Source organism: Malania oleifera, chromosome 4 (genome assembly GCF_029873635.1).
Source record: "Malania oleifera isolate guangnan ecotype guangnan chromosome 4, ASM2987363v1, whole genome shotgun sequence".
Classification (NCBI taxonomy): Eukaryota; Viridiplantae; Streptophyta; class Magnoliopsida; order Santalales; family Ximeniaceae; genus Malania; species Malania oleifera.
Window position 1 is genome coordinate 45,788,649 of NC_080420.1, and position 25,027 is coordinate 45,813,675.

Consider the following 25,027-nt stretch of genomic DNA (forward strand, 5'->3'; position numbering starts at 1 on the left):
AGGAATATGGCTCCAACTAGAGTATTCGCTCTAACGCCAGGTGATGCTGAGACAACCGGTGACGTGGTAACAGGTATGGTTAGTATGCTTTCTTTTAAAGTCATTGCATTATTTAATTCAGGAGTTACACACTCGTTTGTGTCCTTGGGGTGTGCTAGACTTTGTGGGGCAAAAATACGGTTGCTAGATACTGAGTTGTTGGTATCTACACCGACGGGATCAGCAGTGAGATGTAGTAGGATACTCTAGGGTTGTTTGGTTGATATTCAAGGGGAAATTCTATCTACCGATCTGATAGTGCTAAATATGCATGGATTCGATGTAATTTTTGGCATGGATTGACCAGCAGCTAATTTTGCCAATATAGACTGTCATGCATAGGAAGTGATATTCAGACCTCCAGGAAGAACGGAATTCAGGTTTGTAGGGTCGCGAGTACAATCCCTGCCTTAACTAGTTTCAGCTATTTAGGCGAGGAGACTATTGATGAATGGTTGCCAGGGGTTTGTGGCGATTGTAAAGGAGGTGTCATAGAATGAATCGAAACTTACTAGCATGCTTGTGGTAAAGGAGTTTACAGATGTTTTTCCAGACGAATAACCAAGCTTGCCACCTGATTGCGAGGTAGATTTTCCTATTGATCTACTTCCAGGTACAGCGCGGATTTATAAAGTACCTTACCGAATGGCGGCAGCAGAATTGGCAGAATGAAGAATCAGTTACAACATTTGCTTGATAAGGGCTTTATAAGACCTAGTGTATCTCCATGGGGAGCTCAGTTCTATTTGTGAAGAAGAAAGACGGGTCTATGAGGATGTGTATAGATTATAGAGAGATGAATAAAGTGGCGATCAAGAACAAATATCCTCTATCCCGTATAGATGATTTGTTTGATCAGCTCTAGGGTACACGGGTGTATTCGAAGATTGACCTCAGATCCGATTATCATCAAGTGAAAGTGAAAGCAGAAGACATCTCGAAGACGGCCTTCAGGACTAGGTGCGGGCATTATGAATTTCTTGTTATGTCGTTTGGTTAGACGAATGCTCCTACTATATTTATGGATTTTATGAATAGGATCTTTCATCTATATTTAGATCAGTTTGTTGTTGTTTTTATTGATGATGTACTGGTCTATTCGAGGAGCTATGAGGAGCATGAGACACACTTGAGGCAAGTTCTGCAAACACTACAGGAAAAGAAGTTGTATGCTAAGTTCAGTAAATGTGACTTCTGACTTGAGAAGGTCGTATTCTTGGGGCATGTTATGTCTGGAGATGGTATTTCCTTGGATCCTAGTAAGATCGAGGTGGAAGTGAATTGGGCTAGATCGAGGAACGTCAAGGAGATCAGGAGTTTCTTGGGGTTAGATGAGTATTACCATCGTTTCGTAGAGGGATTCTCAGCACTATCAAGGCCTTTGACACGACTGACTAAGAAAAATGTTAGATTTGAGTGGGATGACAGCTGTGAACAGAGTTTCCAAGAATTGAAGCAAAGATTAGTCATAGCACCAATATTGGTCATTTCGTTAGGGGGTGAGGGTTATGTCATTTACAATGATACGTCCTTGAAAGGATTGGGTTGTATATTGATGCAACATGGCAGGGTGGTGGCGTATGCTTCCAGACAGTTGAAAGAATATGAAAAGAACTACCCTACCCTTGATCTTGAATTGGCTGCAGTAGTACACGCATTGAAGATTTTGAGGCATTACCTGTATGGCGAGCGGTGTGAGATCTTTTCCGACCACAAGAGTTTGAAGTACTTTTTCACGCAGAAGGAATTGAATATGAGGCAGAAAAGGTGGTTGGAGCTAATTAAGGATTTCGATTGTACCATTAGTTATCACCCAAGGAAAGCAAATGTGGTAGTTGATGCATTAAGCAGGAAATCTAGGGAATCAGTGTTGACAGCAATGGAGATCCAGTATTGAATCATGATGGATCTGGAGAGATTCGGTATAGAGTTGGTCGAGAGTGGTTCGCAGGCTCGTATTGCTAGTTTAGTGGTGCACCCTACTCTACAGGAGAGGATTAAAGCTGCTTAGAGAGAAGACCCAGAATTAGCAGAGGTGAGGGACAGAGTGCAGAGTGGTTAGGGGAAGGAATTCAGTGTTACAGATGACGGAGCTTTGCTATTCCGTTCTAGATTATGTGTTCCTGCTGATGTGGATATTAGAAAGACTATTTTAGAGGAGGCTCACAGATCTTTATATACAGTTCATCTTGGCATTATGAAGATGTATAAGGATCTGCGAGAGTCATTCTAGTGGAGTGGTATAAAGAAAGAGATTGTTGAGTATATAGCTCAGTGTTTGACGTGCCAGCAGGTAAAAGCTGAGCACCACAGGCCGGCAGGGCGGTTGCAGCCATTATTTATCCTAGAGTGGAAGTGGGATCATATATCTATTGATTTTGTGTCAGAACTGCCAACGGCGTTACACGGTCAGAATGTCATTTGGGTGATTGTTAACCATTTGACTAAGACTGCCCACTTTTTACCTATCAAGATCAGCTATTCCCTTAATAGGTTAATGGAGATTTACATTCATGAGATGGTTCGTTCACATGGGGTGCCAGTATCTATTATGTCACCTGTGTTTCATGTCACGTTTTTGGAAGAGTTTGTAGGAAGCACTAGGGTCTCAGTTATCGTGTAGCACGACATTCCATCCTCAATCAGATGGGAAGACTGAGAGGACGATACAGATATTAGAAGATATGCTCCGAGCATGCATATTAGATTTTGGAGGTAGTTTGACTCAGTTCATGCCACTGGTGGAATTCGCATATAATAACAGTTATCAGACCAGCATTGACATAACACTGTTTGAAGCACTGTATGTTAGGAGATGTCGTTCTCCTTTATTCTGGGATGAGATGGGTGAGCGGCGTGTTGTGGGGCTAGAGCTGGTACAACAAGCGTGTGATAAAGTTCGACTTATCAGAGATAGAATCAATACAACTCAATGCCGAAAGAAGAGTTATGCTGATAATCACCGCAGGAATCTAGAATTTGATGTGGGCAATCATGTATTTTTGAAAATAGCTCCGTTGAAAGGGGTTATGCGATTTGGAAAGAAGGGTAAACTTAGCCCTAGGTTTATCGGTCCATTTGAGATTTTAGAGAAAGTGGGGCTGGTGGCCTGTAGGCTAGCTTTGCCACCTACAATATCTAGGATGCACGACATATTCCATGTTTCTATGTTGATAAAATACGTCTCAGATCCTTCTCATATTATCAGTTATGGTGAATTAGAGTTCAGTGATTCACTGGTGTATGAGGAGGTACCAGTACAGATTTTGGATAAGAAAGTGCAGGAGTTACGTAATAAGAAGATTCCTATGGTAAAATTTTTGTGGAGGAATCACACAGTGGAAGAGGCTTCTTGGGAGTCTGGGGAACAGATGAAACAAAAGTACCCACAATTATTCCGAGAAATTTCACCCGGTAAAATGTAAGTAGTTAGGTAGTATTTTTTTTTGCAGGTACATGTAATAGTTTAATTAGTGTGGTATTTTAGTTTTGAGGAAATTTTCTTTTGTTTATGTAATCTCCCAGTACTCGGAATCTAACCATGGTATTCCTCCGTCATAAGTAAGGATAAGCAATAAAATAAGTAGACCATTTTTCTTTTAAGGGATGATGAGTTACATGAACAGTAAATTTCGATGATGAAATTTTTTTAAGGAGGGGAGAATGTAGTGACCTAAAGGAATTATAATATTTAAATAATAAAAGGACGGGAGAAAAGGAAATTAAAAGGGGCAAAAGCAGGTCTTCACGTTTGTCGACGATGTTGCATATTGGGCTCGTCGATGAGGGTATGATTCGTCAATGAGAAAATACTGAGAGAGGTTTTGGGTGATTCTGAATTTCGTCGACGAGGAGAGAGTTCGTCAACGAGTTGTCTTCATGACCTCGTTGACGAGGTGATGTGGCTCGTCAACTAAGGCCACAGTTTAAATAGTTCTAAACATGAATTTTCGGCAGATTTCACGCAATCAGATTCTCTCTCTCCTCTCCCTTCGATTTCCCTCTTTTCTTTCTCAATTTATGGGTCGGATTTCTTCAGGTTCGATGATCTGAAGCCACCACGACACTCCTGGGAGAGTTCTCTTCAAATTTATTGGAGTGGATCGTCAGTGGGGCTAAGTTGGAAACCATCCCAAATCCAGGATAAGGCTTTTTACTTAATATTTGACTTCCTGATAGTTGTAGAAAGCGTAGTACGCATAGAAATACTGAAGTTTAGTTCTAGGGAATGTCATTTTCAGGGTGTTGAATGGGAAACCCTGCGGGTGCATAACTATTTTCTTAAGGGGTCTTTTTCAAGAATCAGGTAAAGGGATAAACTAAACTAGTTATTTTATGAAAATATATGTATGTTATTACAACATATAAATTCAGGAAAATAAATATATTTATATATATTTTATATTTGAGAAATACTGCTGAAAATGATGGTATGTCAAATATACGAAAAACTTGTTTCGTGTGGCATGAGTAGAATGTATAATGAAATAATGTTTTCTGTGAATATGATAAAAATAAGAATTTTATATGATTTGCCTGCGTACGAACCGAGCTATGGATATTTTTTTCGGCGTACGGGCTGATCTATGGATATGTTTGCCGACGTACAGGCCGAGCTATAGATATGATTTGCCAGCGTAAGGGCTAAACTATGTATATGTTTTGCCGGCGTACGGGCCGAGTTACGGGCTAAACTATGTAAAATGTGAAATACTGGCGTACGGGCCGATGATTTTCATGATATACGTATATATGCAAAATGATATGATGATATTGATTTGGTAATTAATGGTATGAAATATCCATGTATCACAATTTCAGTATATGTTATATGTTATCAGAACCTGGTTGGCTTGGTTTAGGCTAGCACTTGCACGGTACCGATGCTATGTGTTCATGAATCATCATGATATTTGTGTTAACGCTGCTGTACGGAGTGGCGTGAGGTTAGATGGTCGATGTGATTTTAAGAAGTGTAAGCGCCCCTAGTGTACAGACCAGGTCTGACAGACCCATCGGACTTACAGACTGTACTTTTGACTTGACAGTGGTTGGCCAACCATTGTCAGGTCTCTCATTCGGGCCACATAACCCAGTCATGTGGAGGTAATACGTGACAACAACCAGTTAACCTACCATAGTTGTTTTCGTATTATATTATATAAGATGAATTATGTTTATGAAAATCATGTATGTTCTGTCATGATATGAGAATATATGTTTCTCAGATATGATACAGACTGTTATACCGATATGTTTATGTATGATTTATATAGAACACGGAAATACTCATGTTGCCACACACTAGTATTAGTTTATTTCCCTTGCTGAGAGGTGTCTCACTCCAAAATTTCATAAACATTTCAGAAGCCTCAGATAGGAGAGCGGATAAAGCTCTGCTGAGGTAGTTATTGCCGATCTGCCCTTCCTAAAGGGTAGTACTTTGATAAGGTCCGATGGACTTTTGAGAAGTGACCCTAGGGCATCTTTTGGGCTGTGTATTGTATATATACTTAAATACAGTGGATGTAGTAACTCTGGTAATGAGATGGATGATCTTGTGATTATGATATTATGATTTTATGTTTCCTGTTGCTTAGGCGTCCGTTATATGTTTTTGTTTTATCCCTGGTACCCACGGGTTCAGGTTGATCATGATCTGCTGGATTTATTATACTGATTTGTATTATTTAAGGAAAAAAAATGTGTGAAAATTAAGCAGGTCGTTACAGTATATTTAAACAGCAGTGTGAGTATACCCATGGTTCAACATAAAAAAGTAAAATTCTTGATATCGTTGTCAAGATGCTTGCTTGAGGTCATACAAGTTTTTCTGCAATCTGCACACAAGATGTTATTTAACTTTTACTTTGAATCCCTCAAGTTGTTCCATATAAATTGTTTCATCAAAGTCACCATGAAGGAACGCAATCTTTACATCAAGTTGCTCAATTTCTAGATTCATGCTTATTCCAAATCCAATAACAATCCAAGATTCCAAATAAAAGACATATTGACCATAAATGAGAATATTTCATCAAAGTCAATTCCTTTCTTTTACCCAAAACCTTTCAAAACCAATCTACCTTTGTACATTGGATGTGAGTTGTCCTTTATGGTCTTCAAATTGTAAACCCATTTATATTCAAGTGCTCTCTTGCCCTTAGGCAAACTCACCAACTCAAAGGAGTGATTCTAATGCAAGGATTTCATCTCTTCTTGCATGAATTTCATCCACTTTTATTTGAACTCTCGTAAGATGTTTTACTAATAGTATTCAAGTTCTCCTACATCTATAAGTAACAAATATTCTTGAGAAGAATAATATCTCTTGGAAGGTTGTCTTTATCTAGAGGATCTCCTCAACTAAGGTTGTATAAGTAATCTTCATACCACCTTCATACCACCGTGAGCAATATACTGAAATTTCGTAAAATTAAGCTTCAAATGATCATTCAATCTTGGCTGCAAAGATGTAGAAGATGTGAAGAAAAAAGTTTTAGGACCTATTTGGTATCATTGTTATTTATAGTTTTCTATTTTTGTTTCAGCACAGTGAAGAAACAAATTACAAAATCACATTTGTTTATGTTGTCAATTTTCTGAATCTGTTGTCAATTTTCAGCTGCTTGCAAAAAAACTAAAAATCACATTTTATCATTTTTCAGTTGTTTTGACAACCTGTTGTCAAAAATTTTAATATCCTGAGTTAATTCTTTTAGATTAAATCATTAAATTTGTACACTTAAAATAAAATTAAAATTAAAATTAAATGATAATATGAATTTAAATATAATTCATATATAAATATAAATAAATTTGAAAAACTAATAATAAAGTTAGTTACAAAATATTTTACTATTTTTCTATTATCATGTCCAATAAATTTTTTATACAAATATGAGCAGTTTTTCTTTTCTTTTCTTACTCCCAAGTTAGTGTCACCCTCAATTGTAGGCACACAAAAAAATGACCTTTGATTCCTCACACGAGAAAATGCGCCCAACTACCAACAATACATATATGGCAAATTCCCATACATTCTCACAAATCGAGTTTTGACTTTTCTTACTCTTCTTTATTTCTTTATTTTTTTGCTTTTTTAAATTTGTTGCAAGAGGACTTGGACTGGATCCCACCACAAAGATGGGACACCATCCAACAAAGGTGACCCTTGATTTCCCTGCTAAACTTCAAAAAACACTTTAAATTAACGAATACTTGTCTTTCACATTACTTTTTGTTTAGTGACACAGTCCCATATTAAATGTGTACTTAGAAAATATTGAGCTTATAAAAAAAATTTAGAGTCCTATTATGTGAGACATTTTTTATAAGACAAATTTGTGAGACCAATAGATCAAAGTAGATAATACCTTACTAGAGTTAGGTCTAAGACTGTTACATTTAGTATCAGAGCTACCCTGAGAGTACTATCATGTAAATGGATCCTACACAAAGGTGTAAGTCACTCTGACGAAGGCATCAAAGATCAACGAAAAAGCCTATCACGATCCTATATCAAATGTGTACTTGAGAGATCTTAGGCTTATAAAGATTGTTTAACTCCAACTATGCAAAGCGTTTTTATAAAACAAATCTGTGAGGCCTATTGGACAATACCTTACCAGAGTTAGGTCCAAGACTGTTACATTCAACTATTGATTATGAATAAAGTTTATCTATTACTTATCAATGTAGTTCATATGTTACAAGCAGAGCTCATCTCTCAAATCCAAGTAAAACATAATTATCTATTATAAGTGGAGTCCATCTACCAATATAAGTGAAGCTCATCTGTTATTAATAAACAAAACTCATTTGTCGAATCCAAGCAAAGTGAGACCGTCTATTATAAGCAAAACTCATCTATCAATTGACAATTGATTGATAAGTTTCCTAGGAACATCTTAATGATAAAACTTAAAGACTTTTAGGTTGAGAGCCATATGTTTAAATTCTACGAGTGAAAAACCATAAGGGATACGACATAAACTATCTTTCATAGTAGAGCGTATTCCTCCATTGGCTTGGAGATATTCCTTCCAATGAGATGGTTGACCCATTTCCATTGTTGGTTGAACTATGCATAGGAATGACTGATGCAGTATTTTCTAAAAGGTTGATGTTGTTACCTACTCCATCGTCCGTAGAGCTGTCATATTCAATTCCTACATCATCAGATGATTTATAGAATTCAAAATCATTCCCTTAATCTAGTTTCCCCTTGGAAAAATCAAGATGATCGCCTTGTTAATTATGATACTAATCTGGGTGAAGAGCTAAGAGAAGGAGATGGAGTTAACATGACTCGAGAAGACATGACTTCTTAATTGATAAGATCAGAACATCTCACAACTAGACTTAGTTTGTGCTTCCAATCAATGAAAAAAAGTTCATATACCATGATCTAGATATAGATAGTTTAACGCACTCAACAAGTTAAGGCTTGCAAGCTAGGAGATGTCAAGAAAAAATAAAGCTATAAATCACATAATACTTTTTTTTTTTTTTTTAATACCACAATATAAACCCCAGTGGTTAAAATGTGGTCTTTTGTGTTGAAAAACTTACATTCAAGGGGGATAAAAAAAGTATAAAAGAGTTGTTGAGCCACCTCAAAAATGTAGCTCAAACTCAATGTACACCTCCAATGGAATAACACAAAATAGGAAGTTTTTAATCTAGTTATATATATATATATATATATATATATATATATATATATATATATTTTTTTTTTTCGTGCTTCAATTTTCGACTATTATCCATGAATATTGTACAAAATTTGTGTCTAAAATTTTGACAAAAGGAAATTAAACCAACCCTTACACCAACCCCCCTCCCCCTCCCCACATTTTGTTATAAAAAAAGGGAGGGAGTGGAGTGGGGAAGGAATAAGTCATCTTCACACAATTCTTCTGAGGATAATTTTTTTTATCAGGTCCAATAGAGCAATCTGTCAAATAATCTATCTAATAAACCCTGGATGAGCTTGTAAGCAGTGGGAAGATCAATGGGCAAAAAATCCGAAAAACTTAACATGAGACTCTTGGGAAAATGCATATGCATCCCCTCAACGCTGGCCAACCTCACGAAACATGTAGAAAACCTACCGAAGTTAGAACCCAAATGTCCGTCTGAAGCAACAAAATACATCTAAATAGAAGGATAGAACTGCACCTACTAATAGCCTGAACTGCCTTCAGTTTGTCAACATACAGGGCAGTATGTGAACTAGGTTACCTACCATATCCTTTACACAGCAATGGTAGTGGTATACACAAACAGGTGGGGAAAGGGAAAAGCGGGGGCTACAGACTACACAGGCCTCCAGGGAACAAGATGTTCCTTCTAGCAGATCTCGAGAATAATATTAACATCTATTAACAGCAATTCATGCTCACATATCCATGTCATCAAATATGTCCCCGTCTTCCTCATTACTTAAATCGTCTGTAAGAAAACCCTCAGCCACCAAGTTGCTGCCACAATGGAAATCAATAAAACCAGAAGGCAAATAGCAGTTAGCGTGTAAAAGTCCCAGATACTAAAAAATACGAGTAGTTGTATAAGTAATAGTAGTGGTGGTGGTACGAAAGGCATACCTTAAGCAGCAGAAACGAAAACTCACGACACGCTTTAGCTTTCTACTATAGAAGAATATATTGAATGACCATCTGAAGATTTAAAAAGGGCAAGTCATAATTGAAACAACATGATCGGCAATCTATAATGGGTACTAATATATAATGCAAGTGTCTCACATTGCTCCTCCTTCCAGAAACGGGTCTGAATCAGAGTCTGGATTGTAGCTGTAAATTTCACATTCTGATATTTTCACAACCTGCATCACTGGCATATTAACAACTGCATCTTGATACCACTTGCATCGACTTTCTCAAACCAAGCTCACCTCATCCAAAGCCTTGTACAAGCTTTCTAGTAGCGTACAGCCCCCATTTGCCTCAGCCCATTCCTGGAAGTGGGTAATTTCAAAAGCTCCAAAGCGTAAGCATTAAGCAGTAAAGGCACCCATTATATTAAACCAAGATAAATCCATAAAAAGGAATTGGGGTTTAAAACTACGCCATTCTTAAAACTACATCAATTTTTCTGTGCAATTTCTGCAATGTTCACTAAAGCAGAACAATTTTCTCTGGGGTTTCACTGATTTTGCTAAGGAGATGTCTCGTCTCCTGATTGTACATCCTTAATCTATGTAATGAATTACTTTAGCTATAAAAATAAAAAAATAATAAATAAATAAACACTATCCATCAGACAAGATAGTTAGCATTCTAATTTGGAAGAAAGAGGTAATAGCCTTAAAAAGTATAATGCCGAGATGAGAATTTCTGAGTTCTGGAATTGGTGACAACAGGAGTTTTCTTTTTAACAATTAAATTTGAGAAATGAAAAGATGCAGAAAGCCTGCAGCAACAGGGGATGCAAACTGGTGTATCTACCTGGATTAGAATTTCAGAGTAAAACATCTAATGCAAAAGCCTACGAACCAATTCCCAACACCGCAACCCCACCCCCCAAAAAACCCAACCAAAAAAAAGCAGAGAGAGAGATGCATGCATGAGAAGAGATGAGTATGGCAATACCTTTGATGCTTCGAGCATGTATGTATCAAAAATCTGCTTAAAACTGTCCCAGTCTACCTCTGTAAAAAACTGGTGTGCTTTCACGGCACTGGTAAATTGCAAAGTCATAAGCATAAAACAGTAAATCAACAATCCATATACATTAGTCGCATTGGAAGTAATATATATATAGATATATATATATATATGAACCAAATCAGACATTATCCAACGGAATAATCAAAATTAGATTTGGGAAATGGAGAGACTTGAACTCTCAGCTCCTCCTAGAGCAACAGTTTGCTGAACTGTTTGTCAAACCTTTTGACACCACTCCCACAGCTGTTGATGGAAAATTATATAGCGGGTTGCCATGTCGCCAAACAAGCTGACAATAGCATTACCCATAATCCTCCTTTCCAGCTTTTGAAAATTAATAATGTACCAGATGCAACATAAGATACAGAGATACCTGAAGTCATAATCTGGATACATGTGATAGAGTGTAAGAATCAAGTAAATCAACGTCTTTCGGCTGGCATAACATAAGGGGAAAATGGTTAAAGAACAATGAAAAAGAACCATTTTCAAAACCTATCTAGGTATCATTAAACACCTGGATCTGGTAGACAAATATTCAACCGGTGACGAAGATTCACAGTCAAAAGATTTTCCAAGACAATCGAGAATCTGGGTTAAAAGATAATAGTACCTAAAGTCAGTCAATAATAATGGCAAAAGGATGAGAAAACACTAAATACTTCAATATGCTGCACAGCGTTGCTAACATCTTACATAATGTATTTCATGAGATACAAACTGCTGATTTTTTTCCTTTTCAAAAATACCTTGCAACAAATAATGCATGATACACAGTATGCACAATATTTTGATATTTTTTTAAGTATTGATAGGTGCTTCAAGGTTAAACGAAAACATTTATGGACTTTCTTCTGCTTTCTTTTGCATCCACAAAAACAAAAAAAAATGAAATTTCATTTATGCCAACAACATTTAATTCTCTCCAAGATCAAATAAAACAGGCAGAAGTTTTGAAATGGGTCAAAAACCGATTAAAGGGTTTTGGGAAATTTCTAGGAGTCACAATGGCAAAGCACAAAAAGGAAGTAATCGGGTTGCTTCCAAGCTTCAGACAAAAATGGAGACAGCGGTAGCAATAAGAAGAATCTACACAGAAGTCCCTAAATGAGGACATTAAAAGACTGGCATGGTCTGTTAACTATGAAGGAAGAAGTGGTGACCAAAATGGATTTGTTTTTTCTTTTTCTTCTAATTTAAGTGTGGAATGATTTCAGGAGACTAAAAATGAGCATGTTCAAGTTCAAATGCGCACTCCCTATACAGAAGCAGATCAGTTGGATGAATGTGTTACCTGCAGCAGGAATCTCAGGGTATTCTTCTCTTGTGGGACAGAATCTGCTGCTGCTAGCATGAAATATCTCCAGTGTATTTGAATTTCAGTATTAAAAGACAAGGTGGTACTTTTTAAGGGTGTATGGCCCAGCGGATGACAGGACTACGGGGAGCTGGGGAAGGAAGTGGTTCAAATAGCTGAAGCGAGATTCAAGTGGAGGGACCATGGTGCATGGGGATACATTTTGACATCATACATCAACAACATGAAAGAACAGGTTGCAGAACATCCACGGCTGGCTGGCTGCAATGATAGTCTTAAAAATTCATTGCGTGGGGCTTCAATGATCTCCACCCACCACCCTTGTTGCCAGGAGGACTATTAACTGAAAAATAGCAGGGAGGTTGCTGCTCAATCAGAGATGGATAGGTTATTATTTTCAGTGGAATGGAAAGAACTCTTTCCAGACTTACTGCAGGCTTGCCAACCTAGGGTGGTCTCTAACCATGCCCCTGTTCTCCATTTTGGGGGTGTGGCCATGGCTAAATTCCCCCCTTCGGCAATTCCTACTTCCTGCTCTATTGGGAGGGATCAGCCCTAGACAGTCTTACCACAAAATTGAAGCTCTGGAAAGCTGATTTGAATAAATCAACAACAAAGACCTGTGAAAGAGTTGGAAGTTAAGATTGCCCATCAGCTGAGTGAAACTTGCAAAACTACTGATCTAGGAGGAGATTTAGCTAAAACAGAAGCCCCAAGCATTTCGGCATTCTGAGTGACAGCAACATCAAGTTCTATAAAACAGCTAATGTCTATAGAAGGTCAAGTTATATTGGCAATATTTGTGTTGAAAGGGCTTTCTATTTAGTGGAGAAGGAGATTTAAGATTTGAGTAATCAAAACTTTTACAATGATATTTACACAAAAAGTTCTTAAAGTGCCTCAGATGTACTTGATTTTAATGACTGGTGAAAAGGATAGAAACTAGCTTTAAAGACCTTTTACAGTTGAAGAAGCCGCCTTCAGAAGTCAGAGCTCGTCAGGGTGACAAGGCCCTTGGGCCTGATTGAATGACTATGAAGTTTTTAAAATTTTGCAGGAACAGTGCAAAGAAAGACTACATTTCAGCAATTTTTTAATCAAGGTTGGTTTGCAAGAAGTCTAGATGCTACTTTCAATACACTGATCCCAAAGAAAGGGGTGGCACAAACATCAAGGACTACGCACAGATCAGTTTGGTGAGTGGAGTTTACCAGCATATTGCCAGAGTGCTGGCCAATAGGCTGGGGGGAATGATTGACAAGACTGTTCCCCAGGCTCAAAATGCTGTTGTCCTAGGCAGGAAATTGTTGGATGCAGCTTTGTCACAAATGAAAGTGGATCCAAGAATTAGGAGAGGTGAGCCTGGTTTGATTCGTAAAACAATATTGAGAAAGCATATGACCATGTCTACTTGGACTTCTTAGATTAACATTTTTGGAAGTATGGGCTTTGGTGACAAATGGTGCCTGTGGATTAGCTTCTGTGCATCCTCAAATTCTTAGTCAACATAAGTGGAATTTCCAAAGGGTTTTTCTTTGTTCAAGAGGGTTCAAGCAAGGTGATACAATCTATCTCTTCATTCTTGTCAAGGAAGTCCTTTCCAGCATCATGAGGAAGCCTGTTGAAGAAAACTCCATAAGTGGCTTCCAGGTGGACCTAAAAGGCAACTCAACCTTGGAAATTACACTCTGCTGTTTGCAGATGACACTGTTATATTTGTCAAATGAGGATCAACCATGGTTTTAAATAACGGCCATTACGTAACAGAATTTCAAGGCCCCGATACTGATATGGGCCGCTATAGAGGTGAGGAAAAAAAACCATGGCTATAATGGCCATTACACTTCTGTTACAGGCCGTTACACCCCGTTACACCACCGTTCTCCGTCAACAGCCCTATATACTGAAAAATACCTCATTTGTTCCTTCTTTGTCTGAGTTTTACTGCAATTTTCCCTCTCCCCAAGGTTGCCCAGCTTAGATCCAGTGATCTATGGCTGCCAAAACAGAAATTTTTGCTTGAAATCGCCATATGGAGGTGATCTACTGCATCCCCTTCCCTCTGAAATTTTATCCATTTGGGAAGAAATCTGTTGCTGTTTGGAAGTGATTTGGGTAGATTTTAGTAAGCATTCGAGCTAGGATTTGAGTAGACCTGAAGAGGATTTGAGACTTTGAAGTTTGGGCACAGAAGAGGGTTCGGGAATGGGAGAAACTTCGTGTTTGTGAGTTCCTGAGTCCTTACTTCCTTTTCGTGTGTCTGCCTACCACCAGCATGTACAATTTATTCCACCCCACTTTTTTTTAGCTAAAGCAAGTTAGGCAACTTGTTAGCTTAACTAATTAATTTGCTACTTATGACTTAATCTTAAGCAATGCTTATAGCTCAAGTGCTTAATTAATTAATTTGCTACTTATAGTTTAAGCTTATGCAATGTTTACAACTTAACTATTTCCAATTACTACTTAGTTACTTATACTTTTAATTGCTAATTTACAATTTATTCCACCCCACTTTTTTTTAGCTAAAGCAAGTTAGGCAGCTTGTTAGCTTAACTAATTAATTTGCTACTTATGACTTAATCTTAAGCAATGCTTATAGCTCAAGTGCTTAATTAATTAATTTCCTACTTATAGTTTAAGCTTATGCAACGTTTACAACTTAACTATTTCCAATTACTACTTAGTTACTTATACTTTTAATTGCTAATTTGCTATGATTATAGCTTAACTAATTATTTTTTTTTTACGGACCTAAATTGCCCAATCCCTAATGACCTAAATTGCTATGCTTAGTTATTGATATTTTGAATATTAGAATTTAAAAATTAAAATTGCTAGAAAATACAAAAGAATATGTAACTACTATCTATTTAGTCTTAAATTGCTTAATAAGCCTAAATCGCCTAACCCCTAATGTCCCAAATTTTTATATTTGCTTCGTTATTGACTTATTGTTATTTTGAATGTAAAATTTTAAAATTAATTTTCTGCAAAATTATAAAATTATATGGAACTAGTAAATGTAACTATTTCACATACCATCGTATGCATAATTTTATATTGACTCATTTTATGTCTCTAATTAATTGGTTCTCATTTTCAATTACATCTCTAAATTTTTTTTAATCATTAAAGTAGTGGAAAGTATTAAAAAATGACTTTACTTTCAATTACATCTCTAAATTTTTTTAATCATCAAAGTAGTGGAACGTATAAAAAAATGACTTTTCTTGTAAACAGTGCAGTAAAATTAGTATAAAAATCATGTTGCATATTAAGAAGTGCTTGTTTGTTGAATAAAAGTGGTCAAAATTCATTAAAAATTTTTTTTTAAAAGATTCCATGCTTATCATTCAATTTTGGCATCATTGCGCATGCATGAAAAAAATTCACGACTGCTACAACCACTTTCTGTTATGTAATGCCTGCTTCTCCGGCATCCCGCAACACCTGCAACCGTTATGTGACATTACCCGTGACCGCAATTTAAAACCATGGAATCAACTTTGACATGAAAGCAGTATCTTCCTTTGGTTTGACACCATCTCAAGTTTGACTGTTCATTTATCAAAATGTGAGATCATTTCTGTGGTGAAAAACTTGGAGCAGGTCTAAGGTAGCAAAACTCCGCACTAAATATCTGGATCTCTTTTGGAGGCAGCTTGCAAATCCATATCAGTTTGGGATAGTGCAGTTAAAAGGTTTGAAAGGAAACTTTCAAGATGGAAGAAACACTACCTAGAGAGGCAAGGTCACCATAACCAGCAGCAATGTTGTTAAGATCCGGGTCTATATGGTAGAATCTTATGCTTCTTTGATCCAAAAATCACAAAACAATCTGACCCCTATTCAAAATCTTTTCGCATTGGGATCTGAAAGGGATCATAATCCAAGTCTTAGGACCACGGGATCTTTGCAACCCTACAATCCCACACATGTAGAATTTTAGGTCTAATTTAAATAATTTTAATATTTTTCAATTTTCTCTTGTTTTTATAACTTTTATTTAGCTTGACACCAGATAATCAAACAAAAAAGACAATTTCCAAGCATACGCCCCAAAAGGCAAGGAAAAAAATCTATCTAATTAAAGCTTGAGCTTTGACGACACATAGTGAGAAACCCCTATAGCCCCACCCTAGTCTAAGTTCACTTTTCCCATGTTCACCTATTCCCTATTTCATGAATTTTTGTCCTTAGTTCTCAAAGTTGGCAATTTAATCTCCTCATGGATCAAAGCTTGCTACATAATTTATTTTCCAACAATTTGGAAATTTCATCTCCTTATGGATCAAAGCTTTCCATACAATTTACTTCCAAACTCCTTTCACTAGTTTTCTTATATCTAAATCTTTCTTTTGTCCATTCATTTAAATTTTATCTAGCTTCATTCTTTACAACGACGACAATAACCAAGCCTTAATTCCCACTAGGTGGAGTCGGCTACATGAATCCCTTTCCACCATGCCATACGATCTAGATATCCTCTAGAAGTTGGAGTGCTATCAAATCCTCACTAGCACAGTCCAACTTATTCTAGGTCTACCCCTCCACCTCTCACTGTCACTGTCAACAACTCACTCACTCCTCACTAGTACACTATTTTGCCTACATTGCAACTATCCACACCATCTTAACACTCTCCCCTATTTTTCACTGGTGCCACCCCTGGCTTACCATGGATGCATTCATTTCATAATTCCACCTTTGCATTCTCATCTCTGCAACATTTATTCTTGATATGCAGCTTCTTAGTTGCCTATCATTCTAACCCATGTAGTATAACTGGTCTAATAAGTATCATATAGAATTTTCCTTATGAGTTCACGGGTGTTCTATGATCACATAACATGCTAAAGCACTTCTCAATTTTAACCCAATTTCTCTGACATTATGCATTACATTTTCTTCAATTTCTCCATCAACTCTATGCATAATAGATCCAATGTACCAAAATCTAGTAGTGCTAAAAATTTCTTGACTATCAAGTTTAACATTTTCTCCAATTCTAAAATGACTAAAACTACATTTCATGAATTATGTTTTGCTTTGAGTTATCTTTAAGCTTCTCCCCACAAGTCCCACTTAGATTCTACTTCATCTCAAATTTCATCAATCAAGATAATCTCAACTGCAACAGACATACACCACTGAACCTCATTTTGGGCATTCCCTAGCAAGTTTCATCCATAATTAAAACAAAAAGACAAAAGACTCACAGCAATTTCTCTATGTATACAAATTTTAATTGGAAATTATTTAAACTCTCCATGAGTAATCCTAACACCATCCCATTGTACATACCCTTAATGACATGTATATACCTCCACTATACTGTTCTTTTTTCCTAGAATCCACCTTTAAATTTCCCCCTTATGATAATATCATACACTCTCTGCGCAAGTCCTCTCCTTTTTCCTAATTTTTTTCAATAGATATATATATTCTATGGTCAATTTCCCAAGCATAAAACCAAATTGATTTTGAACCCCTATTTCTAACCTCAGTCCTTGTTCAATAACCTTGCCCAAAGTTATATTGTAAGACTCATAAGTTTATTTCCATAATAGTTATCACAATTTTGAATCTCTCCTTTATTTTTATACATAGATATTAAGTATTTTCTTAGGCCTTATAATTTTATTAAAAAAACTAGTAGCTATATCACCAAATCATTTCCAAACTTCAATTGAGATGCTATATAATTAAACAATTTTAATATTTTCATCTACTTTAATACAAACTTAACTTGACTAACCCTAATTTTGCAATTAAATCTCAAAGTTTTAGCCTTTTCCTCATAAGTCAATTCTAAGTTCAACTTTAAGCTTTCTATATGGTTTTCATTAGTTACCTTACAAAATAAGTTTGTCATCATTCAGTTATATTTCTTCTTTAACCAAGACACTATCATCTTCATGTTTTATACATTAGATATTTCTTAGGTCTCTGCTCTTTCTTTCTTTAGGTCTAGCAAGCTTAACTATGTCTTCTCCACTTCTTTAGCTCCAGGTCCAATATATAAATACTTATATGCTCTCAAGTTTAGCTTTTTATTTCTTTTCCTTTTAATAGGAAAATAAATTCTTTACAAACTGTGGCGAATAAGATATCCTACAAAGATCGTCTAAAAGAAATTACAGAAGTACAGGTCTTCAATCTGGGGATCAGACGAAGGAATCTCACAAAAAATCCTCAAAAGTGCAAAAAAAAAAAAAAAAAAAAAAAAACCCAGAAAAATGGTGAGGAAAACAACTGCCCAAAAACAATTGGGAATACATTGTTTCCACATTAAAAATCCAGCATGTCTCTCAAGCCACAATGTCCAATGAATAGTATGCATAATTCCAGAAACCATCCATTTTTACTTCTTGTAAAACTCCGAGCATGCACAAGCATAAAGTCATCAATGTTTTGGTGTTACCCCTACTTCACCAAGTACAAAGAAAAAGGCAGCCGAAGCTGTCTAACCTTCCAATAATGTATAGAGATGTCTGTTGATCTCAATAGACTAGATATATAACACAAATATCTGTCCAATGGCCTTAGACAGCCTCTTTGTCTATAAGAAGTCATTCATATTAACTTGTTAGGAGTAAAAGTCCAAATGATTGCCCAGGAACCTTCACCTTCCAGCATTCAAAGGAAAAGGATGACAGGTAGGAGATTTCAATAAATTAAGTAGAAATGGTTTTGAAGAAAAAAAAAACTAGATGCATCCCTAGCCAAATCCTCCAAATACACCTTGTGTACTGAACAAAAGAATCCAAGACCCTCAACAAAGTTAAGGTCATCAACTTCTATTTCATTAAGACTCCTGAAGAAATGAAAAATCTCAAGATGGAGTCTCCCTTCAAAGAAAAAAAGGAATGCGATTGGCAATTTTGGGATTAAGGACAAAGTAAAAAGACAAGGCACCAAAACCTCCACTGAAACCTCTCCCACCAAAAGATCCTCTCAAGACCAAATTTTATTGGCACCATCAACTTTGAACCAGCTGTGAGGAAAGAACAACTGAGAAACCTAGAAAACAAACTTCCTCAGGTACGCATGAGAAACATTGCCACAACCTCTAGTATCCATCCATTCTAATGAACTCCGTTCACTTGAAAAAAAAAATTTCTTTTTGTAGGTGCTTGGATAATGCCATCAAAGAAACAATTTTGTGAACTTGGCAATCATATAATTTTAACCCAAATCATAGAAAGCAAGAACAATGTTGAAATTACAAAAAAATATAATTTTTATATTTATTTTCAAGTAGAATAATAGAACTCATTTGTAATACAATTGAATATTACTTATTATGCAATTATTGCCAGCTATTACATAGTTTTGTTTGCATATATAAATAGTTTTTTTTTTAATTATTTTTTGCAAAAATCAAGTGTTTTCTTAAGTACAGATGATACATAATTGATACTTGTTTCAATACATAATATTAAAATCAAATGGTTGCCCAGAAAATTATAGGAAGTCAATCACAAACAGTAGAAATAAAAAATGAAAATATATATATGTATGTAGTGAGACCCAGGGCACATGGCACACACATTATGAGAGGTTTGGGCATGACGTAGGCCATCTTACCTCCACACTTGGAGAGATGGTTTCTACTGCTTGAACCTTAACCTGGTTTGGATGTCACACCCTTACCATTGGGTCAAGGCTCACCCAAAAAAAATGGCAACAACAATGACACAGTAACCCAAAAAAAAAAGGCACACAAATATTTGTGGGTAATCATAATGAGCAACAAAATTTTGTATGTTTGTATATTTGCACATGCATAGCTCACGTTTTTTTAAAAAGAACTTTTCCAGTTCCTTATGTAGGGGTTGATGAAAATTCTAGATTCTCATCTACACTAACAAATTGTTGATAAAACTCCAAAATAGCGTTCTCTTTTTGACCCAATTATTTTTTTCTCCTCCTCATTCATGATAGATGAGTAATTACACAAGTGACATACATTCTCTATAATTTCTCTCTAATTCGAACCAATAGATGATGAAATAACTAGAATAAATATATTTTCTGTTAGTTGATGTTGACATAGTTGTCAAATCAAGATTTGAATCATGAATTGAAATTCCAATTTTGGGAATTGAGAATCGAGAATTAAATTGAATCATAAGATTTAGTACAATTTCCAAAATCAAGTCTAAATGGCATGCATACATTAATATACAAACAACAAGCAAAATGGTAAAGTACATTTAAATTAAAAAAAAAAAAAACCATATTTTATGTGTATGCTTTCCCTAAGCAAATGAAAACTAAGAGAATGAGTCTAAGATATATTAATAAAAAATGAATTTTATGCTATTTATGGGAAGGAAACAAGAAAAAATAATAAATAAAATAAATGAACTTTTGGAGTTTATCATAATATATATATAGGGCATCCCTGGGCCATAAGGCTCCCCGCTTCGCGAGGGTAAGGGGAGGGTCGTCACAATGTATGCAACCTTATCCCTACTTTTATGTAGAGAGATTGTTTCCTTCAACTCGAACCCATGACCAACCAATCACAAAGGAGCAATCTTACCGTTGAACTAAACAAACTACTATAAAAACCAACTCTTGAATCTTAACAACACAATGAAACATGTGTACTACCTTAGCTGGTGTGTGTTCAACCCCTTCTTAATGGCAAAACAGTATACTCCTAGACTGAAGAATGGTTTTGTGAAGACAACATAAGACATAAAGTTCTATTTTCTTCTTATTTTCAGCACAAAATTAACATAATCAAGGAATGGAGGGTAATTGTGTTCTTTTTTTGAAAAAAAAAGAAATGTTGTTTTGGGGGTTATAATTTGGGTTTGTCAGGATATGATAGGTCTAGAATGGTGTGAATAGATACATTCAGATCGATTCAACAAACTCGCGAGGTGAATCCATAGATTTGGAAAAGATTTAGTAGTTCTTAGATTCGCTAGTAAGATTCAAATCGATTTGGTGTAAGGTTGATACAAATCATATGATTGGAATCGAGAATTGTAAGATTCTAACAACTATGGATGTTGAATTGAAAATCTAACATTCTCAAACTCAGGCCTCAAGCCCATCAAAAACTTAGACAGCCCCATTCTATGCTACTAACTATTATACGTTTTATGAAGTTCTTACTTAGATGAGCCTTTACATTAGGACCCTTGTATAAGTGAATGAGCAAGTGTGTTGTGTGTGGGGGGTGGGGGATGCGTGCATGTGCTCGCATGTGACTGCGCCAAGAGACAATAGCTTCCCATTCTTATTTTCCTTTGGTCCATTAGAGGTCCACAGGCATAAGCTACACAACAAAAGGAAGCTCATCTCTCATCCCATAGCCCATTCCACACCACCCAAGATTTGAACTTGAGACCTCCAACATAAGAGTCTCAAGCATTAACCGTTGGGATGTCCCTTAAGGGACATACCTATTCTTATTTTTCTTACCTTAAAAAAAATAAATAATAAAAAACAAGATAAAAGACTCTTGGAATATGTACCAGAAAGAAAATTTTAAATTAAAAATTATTCAAGACAAAGAATCAAACAGAAATAGTTCCAAAGATTTATGACCAACAAGTACTGTGGATCCAGAAAAAATAAAAAATAAAAATAAAAATAAAAATAAAGGTAAAATAAATGCAGTGATATATGTTTGCACAAAGTTAGGCATAGGGAACTACAATGACAAACTAAACATGCAATAAATTGTATGCACTTGAATTACCTCGTGCTCTAAACTGAGAGACAATTTTTTATCAGTTCCCGTATGTTTGCCTGGAAAAACACAAAGAAAACTTATTCCATTCCACGTTCTTTAAATTTTTACAGCAATAAGCAAAGCATATATAAACTTACAAGAGTAAGCTTCAAGGCACCCTTTGATTGTCCGCTCACCAAGATTCAGATGCCTCAAGAAGTCATTTAAACTGGAACAACAAAGCAAAAAACCAAATTTTGAAGGAGCGGGCAGTAAGGACAAGTCATTGCTTCTGAACCCACTAAGGAGTGACCACGGGCTTAACCACAAAATGAGACAATTACCGATCCAAAGGAGTGTACTCCAAAAACTTCATGTCGGATAATTTCAAACAAATTCAACGGTTACAACGGGCTGGTAATTATATGCACTAACTATCCTCACGGAGGTCCTGAAAATTGAAGGAATTTAAAATATATCCTGAGATTACAATTCAAAAGAACAACCATATGTTATATCTAATTGGCCAAACTTATAAAAAAACTCAATTGCATTAGTCGAATCAGGAATGAATTCCCATTTTTCGTTTAAGAATTCACATTGATCCCAATCTAATTATACTGTCAGTTAAACATTCTTTTTTTTTTCTTTTTTTATAAATAAAGCCCACATTCTTCACCTCAACTGACTCCTAGGAGTCCTAGCAGAAATAGCAGACATGGAAATAGCAGTCACATAACTATTTTCAACAAATAATACAGTGTTCAGAAAAAGTATCAAAATTGAGTACTCTATATTAAAATCAAATACAAACAAAAATAATGCATTTGAAAATTTATATAGATAACTATAAGTGCCTATTTGTGAAGCACGCACACGAGAACTGGAACAGAGAAAGATATCATCTTCATCAAATTTCTTCTATTTCATTTTTTTTCCTAGGGGTTGATAGTAGCACATGATGAGCACTTCCCACTTAACTAGGTTTTATTTTACTTCTCACTTTTAAAAGCCTTGGCAACAAATATGTCGGCTATAAATGTAGGCAAAATAATGCAAAACTCATTCACGTTGGAAGATATCTGCAGATTCAAAACTGCTCATGCAACACATGGAGATATAATAGACAACATATCCTCAAGTAGATCAAAACAAGAATTCCAGGAAACCAAGTAACTGGAAAAGCACTAAACCCTTAAACCAAAATACCTTAACCAAGGTGCCTCCAGCAAATCCCTTCAAGTAAATTGAGCCCTTTCCTAAGGAACAAAGAAATTTCTTCTCCACAAGAACCTTTTTAATACATTCACGCCAAAATGAAATAAAGACAATTTGTGCTCCCAAAAAAGCATATGATTAATATAAACAAAGCTTCTAAATTAATATTAACAAAGCTTCTAAATTTGTACCATTATCTAGCAAACAGTTTAGCAAACATACAAAAGAATATGCCAGCATTTATCCAGAAAACTGTACAATTAAAATTAAAAAAAAAAATTGAGAACTTTTAGAAAATGGCAAATTTGAGAATACAGAAACAACATTGGAAGAAAGCACACATAAAAAATAAAAATAACGACAATAAGAGAACCAAAAACAACAATTGGCAAAAGGCTATGTAATTTTCCGTGCTACAACTGTTCGAAACAGCGCAATGAATGTTTTCCCCGCCAAATATAAAGCAAATTAAAGAGCTTGATGCACAAAAGAACTGAAATTTCATAAAATTTTCTGCAATGTCCATAAATTTGCATTAGAAATCCATGAGCGGAACAGAAATAATACCTTTTAGAAGATTTGATTGCTCGAATTGTGCTTTCTCTAGGAAGGATCAAAAGGCCTTCTGCTTTAAATTTGAGAATTTGGGGATACACGAAGAGCCCTAAATGGCATATTCTTCCGCTCACGGAATTTGTACCCGTCGTTGGGGAAAGGTTCCGTGTACTCGCTGACCAAATGACCCAGATTTAAAATGCAATTGCCGATGGGCAGTCGTTTTCGGCTGCCAACAGCCACGTGACAATTGGGGATTGCTGACCAGTGATGTGCCGATGTTCGGTAGGCCTGCATGTACTGTATCATTCCCAGTGTGGCATGAGCTTCGCTGGACAAGGTTGCTTCAGGTGTACAAAAATCAAATGAGATCGGAAAAATCGAAAAAATAAAGTGGCACTTTAGTAATTATATAGAAATCTAAAAATAAAAAATAAAAACTATTTTTTACAACTAATCAAACCCTTTATTTTCTTTTACATGTTAATGCAATGGGTACAAAACTAAAAGAATAAGCTGATTTTTTTATAATTCTTTGAAAAATAAAAAAATTTATTTTACACAACTAAATAAGTTCAAACTATTTTTTTTTCAATTTTTGTTCTAAACTTTATATCAAAAAACTCAAAACCCAAAAAATCAATAGATAGAATATATATTTTGAATTATTTAATAATAAAATGGTTTTACTACGCCTTTTAATTTCTATTTTTGAATTTAATTTAGTTTTAATTGTTCATTTTTTATTGTTATAAACTCTTATTTATTATTTATTATTTATTAATTTTTGTGTAAAAAGTTAGAAAGGAAAATATGTTTTTTATAGAGGGAATCCTCACCTTCCTAATGAAGGGAGAATCAAAGTGCAATAAAAGAGGAAAGTTTTAGTGGTATGGTTCTAACTCAAGCTTGTTGCGCTTAGACTTGTTGTTCATTCAAAATTAGGATATTATAAATTTTAATTTTTAAAAATTTGTAATTCTAAATATAAATGCAAATCTAACCAAAAACTCATAATTTGAAATGGATATTTTGAATTATTCAATAATAAAATAATTTTATTTATGCCTTTTAATTTTTATTATTGAATTTAGTTCAATTTTCATGGTTACAAATACATATTTATTTATTATATTTATTATTTCCAAAAAAAAAAAATAGGAGGTGTTATCTATAGAGGTAGCAATGACTCCTAAATATTTCAACCATCATAAATAAAAAAGATTCGATCTCTAATAATATAATTAACCAAAATAATGGTGGTAATGTGTTGTCGAAATTTCAGCCATAATGTTAGGCATGTTATTATATATAGCATGCGAATAATGTTACTTATATTTTTAACTAATTTCTAGTCTCATTGCTACCATAAATTATTATTAATATAATAATAGCATTCGATAGAACCATAGTGTGGGCATTAATCTCCGATCAATCAAAATAGGGGGCAATTTGGTCTCAAAAATATGATCTCAAAGAAATGAAATTCTTATGTTTTATAGCCAA

General features: G+C 35.3%; 1 protein-coding gene across 2 annotated transcripts; it reads right to left on the reverse strand.

Moving 5' to 3' along the window:
• Positions 1-9,056: 9,056 nt before the first annotated feature.
• LOC131154196 (uncharacterized) lies at positions 9,057-23,863 on the reverse strand. 2 transcript variants are annotated; one of them, XM_058106802.1, is made up of 12 exons: positions 23,534-23,857; positions 22,958-23,041; positions 22,093-22,199; positions 21,907-21,977; positions 21,776-21,825; positions 11,248-11,321; positions 11,104-11,166; positions 10,653-10,740; positions 9,956-10,018; positions 9,807-9,886; positions 9,648-9,719; positions 9,057-9,524 (listed from the first exon to the last, which is right to left on the reverse strand). In XM_058106802.1, exons 3-12 carry the CDS (start codon positions 22,122-22,124, stop codon positions 9,443-9,445), a joined length of 675 nt encoding a protein of 224 aa, XP_057962785.1. In that variant the 5' UTR covers positions 22,125-22,199; positions 22,958-23,041; positions 23,534-23,857; the 3' UTR covers positions 9,057-9,442. The 2 variants fall into 2 exon arrangements, with proteins under 2 accessions (XP_057962785.1, XP_057962784.1); XM_058106801.1 differs by lacking the exon at positions 22,958-23,041 and having other exon boundaries at positions 23,534-23,863.
• Between the last annotated feature and the right edge of the window lie 1,164 nt (positions 23,864-25,027).

Bases quoted from the DNA above. Each gene is read 5' to 3' on its own strand.
- LOC131154196 (XM_058106801.1), bottom strand. From the start codon at position 22,124: ATGAAGTTTTTGGAGTACACTCCTTTGGATCG. The intron at 21,826-21,906 runs GTAAGTTTATAT...GTGTTTTTCCAG, and splicing joins GTGCCTTGAAGCTTACTCTT to GCAAACATACGGGAACTGAT. The intron at 11,167-11,247 runs GTGTTTAATGAT...ATGTTATGCCAG, and splicing joins TATTTGTCTACCAGATCCAG to CCGAAAGACGTTGATTTACT.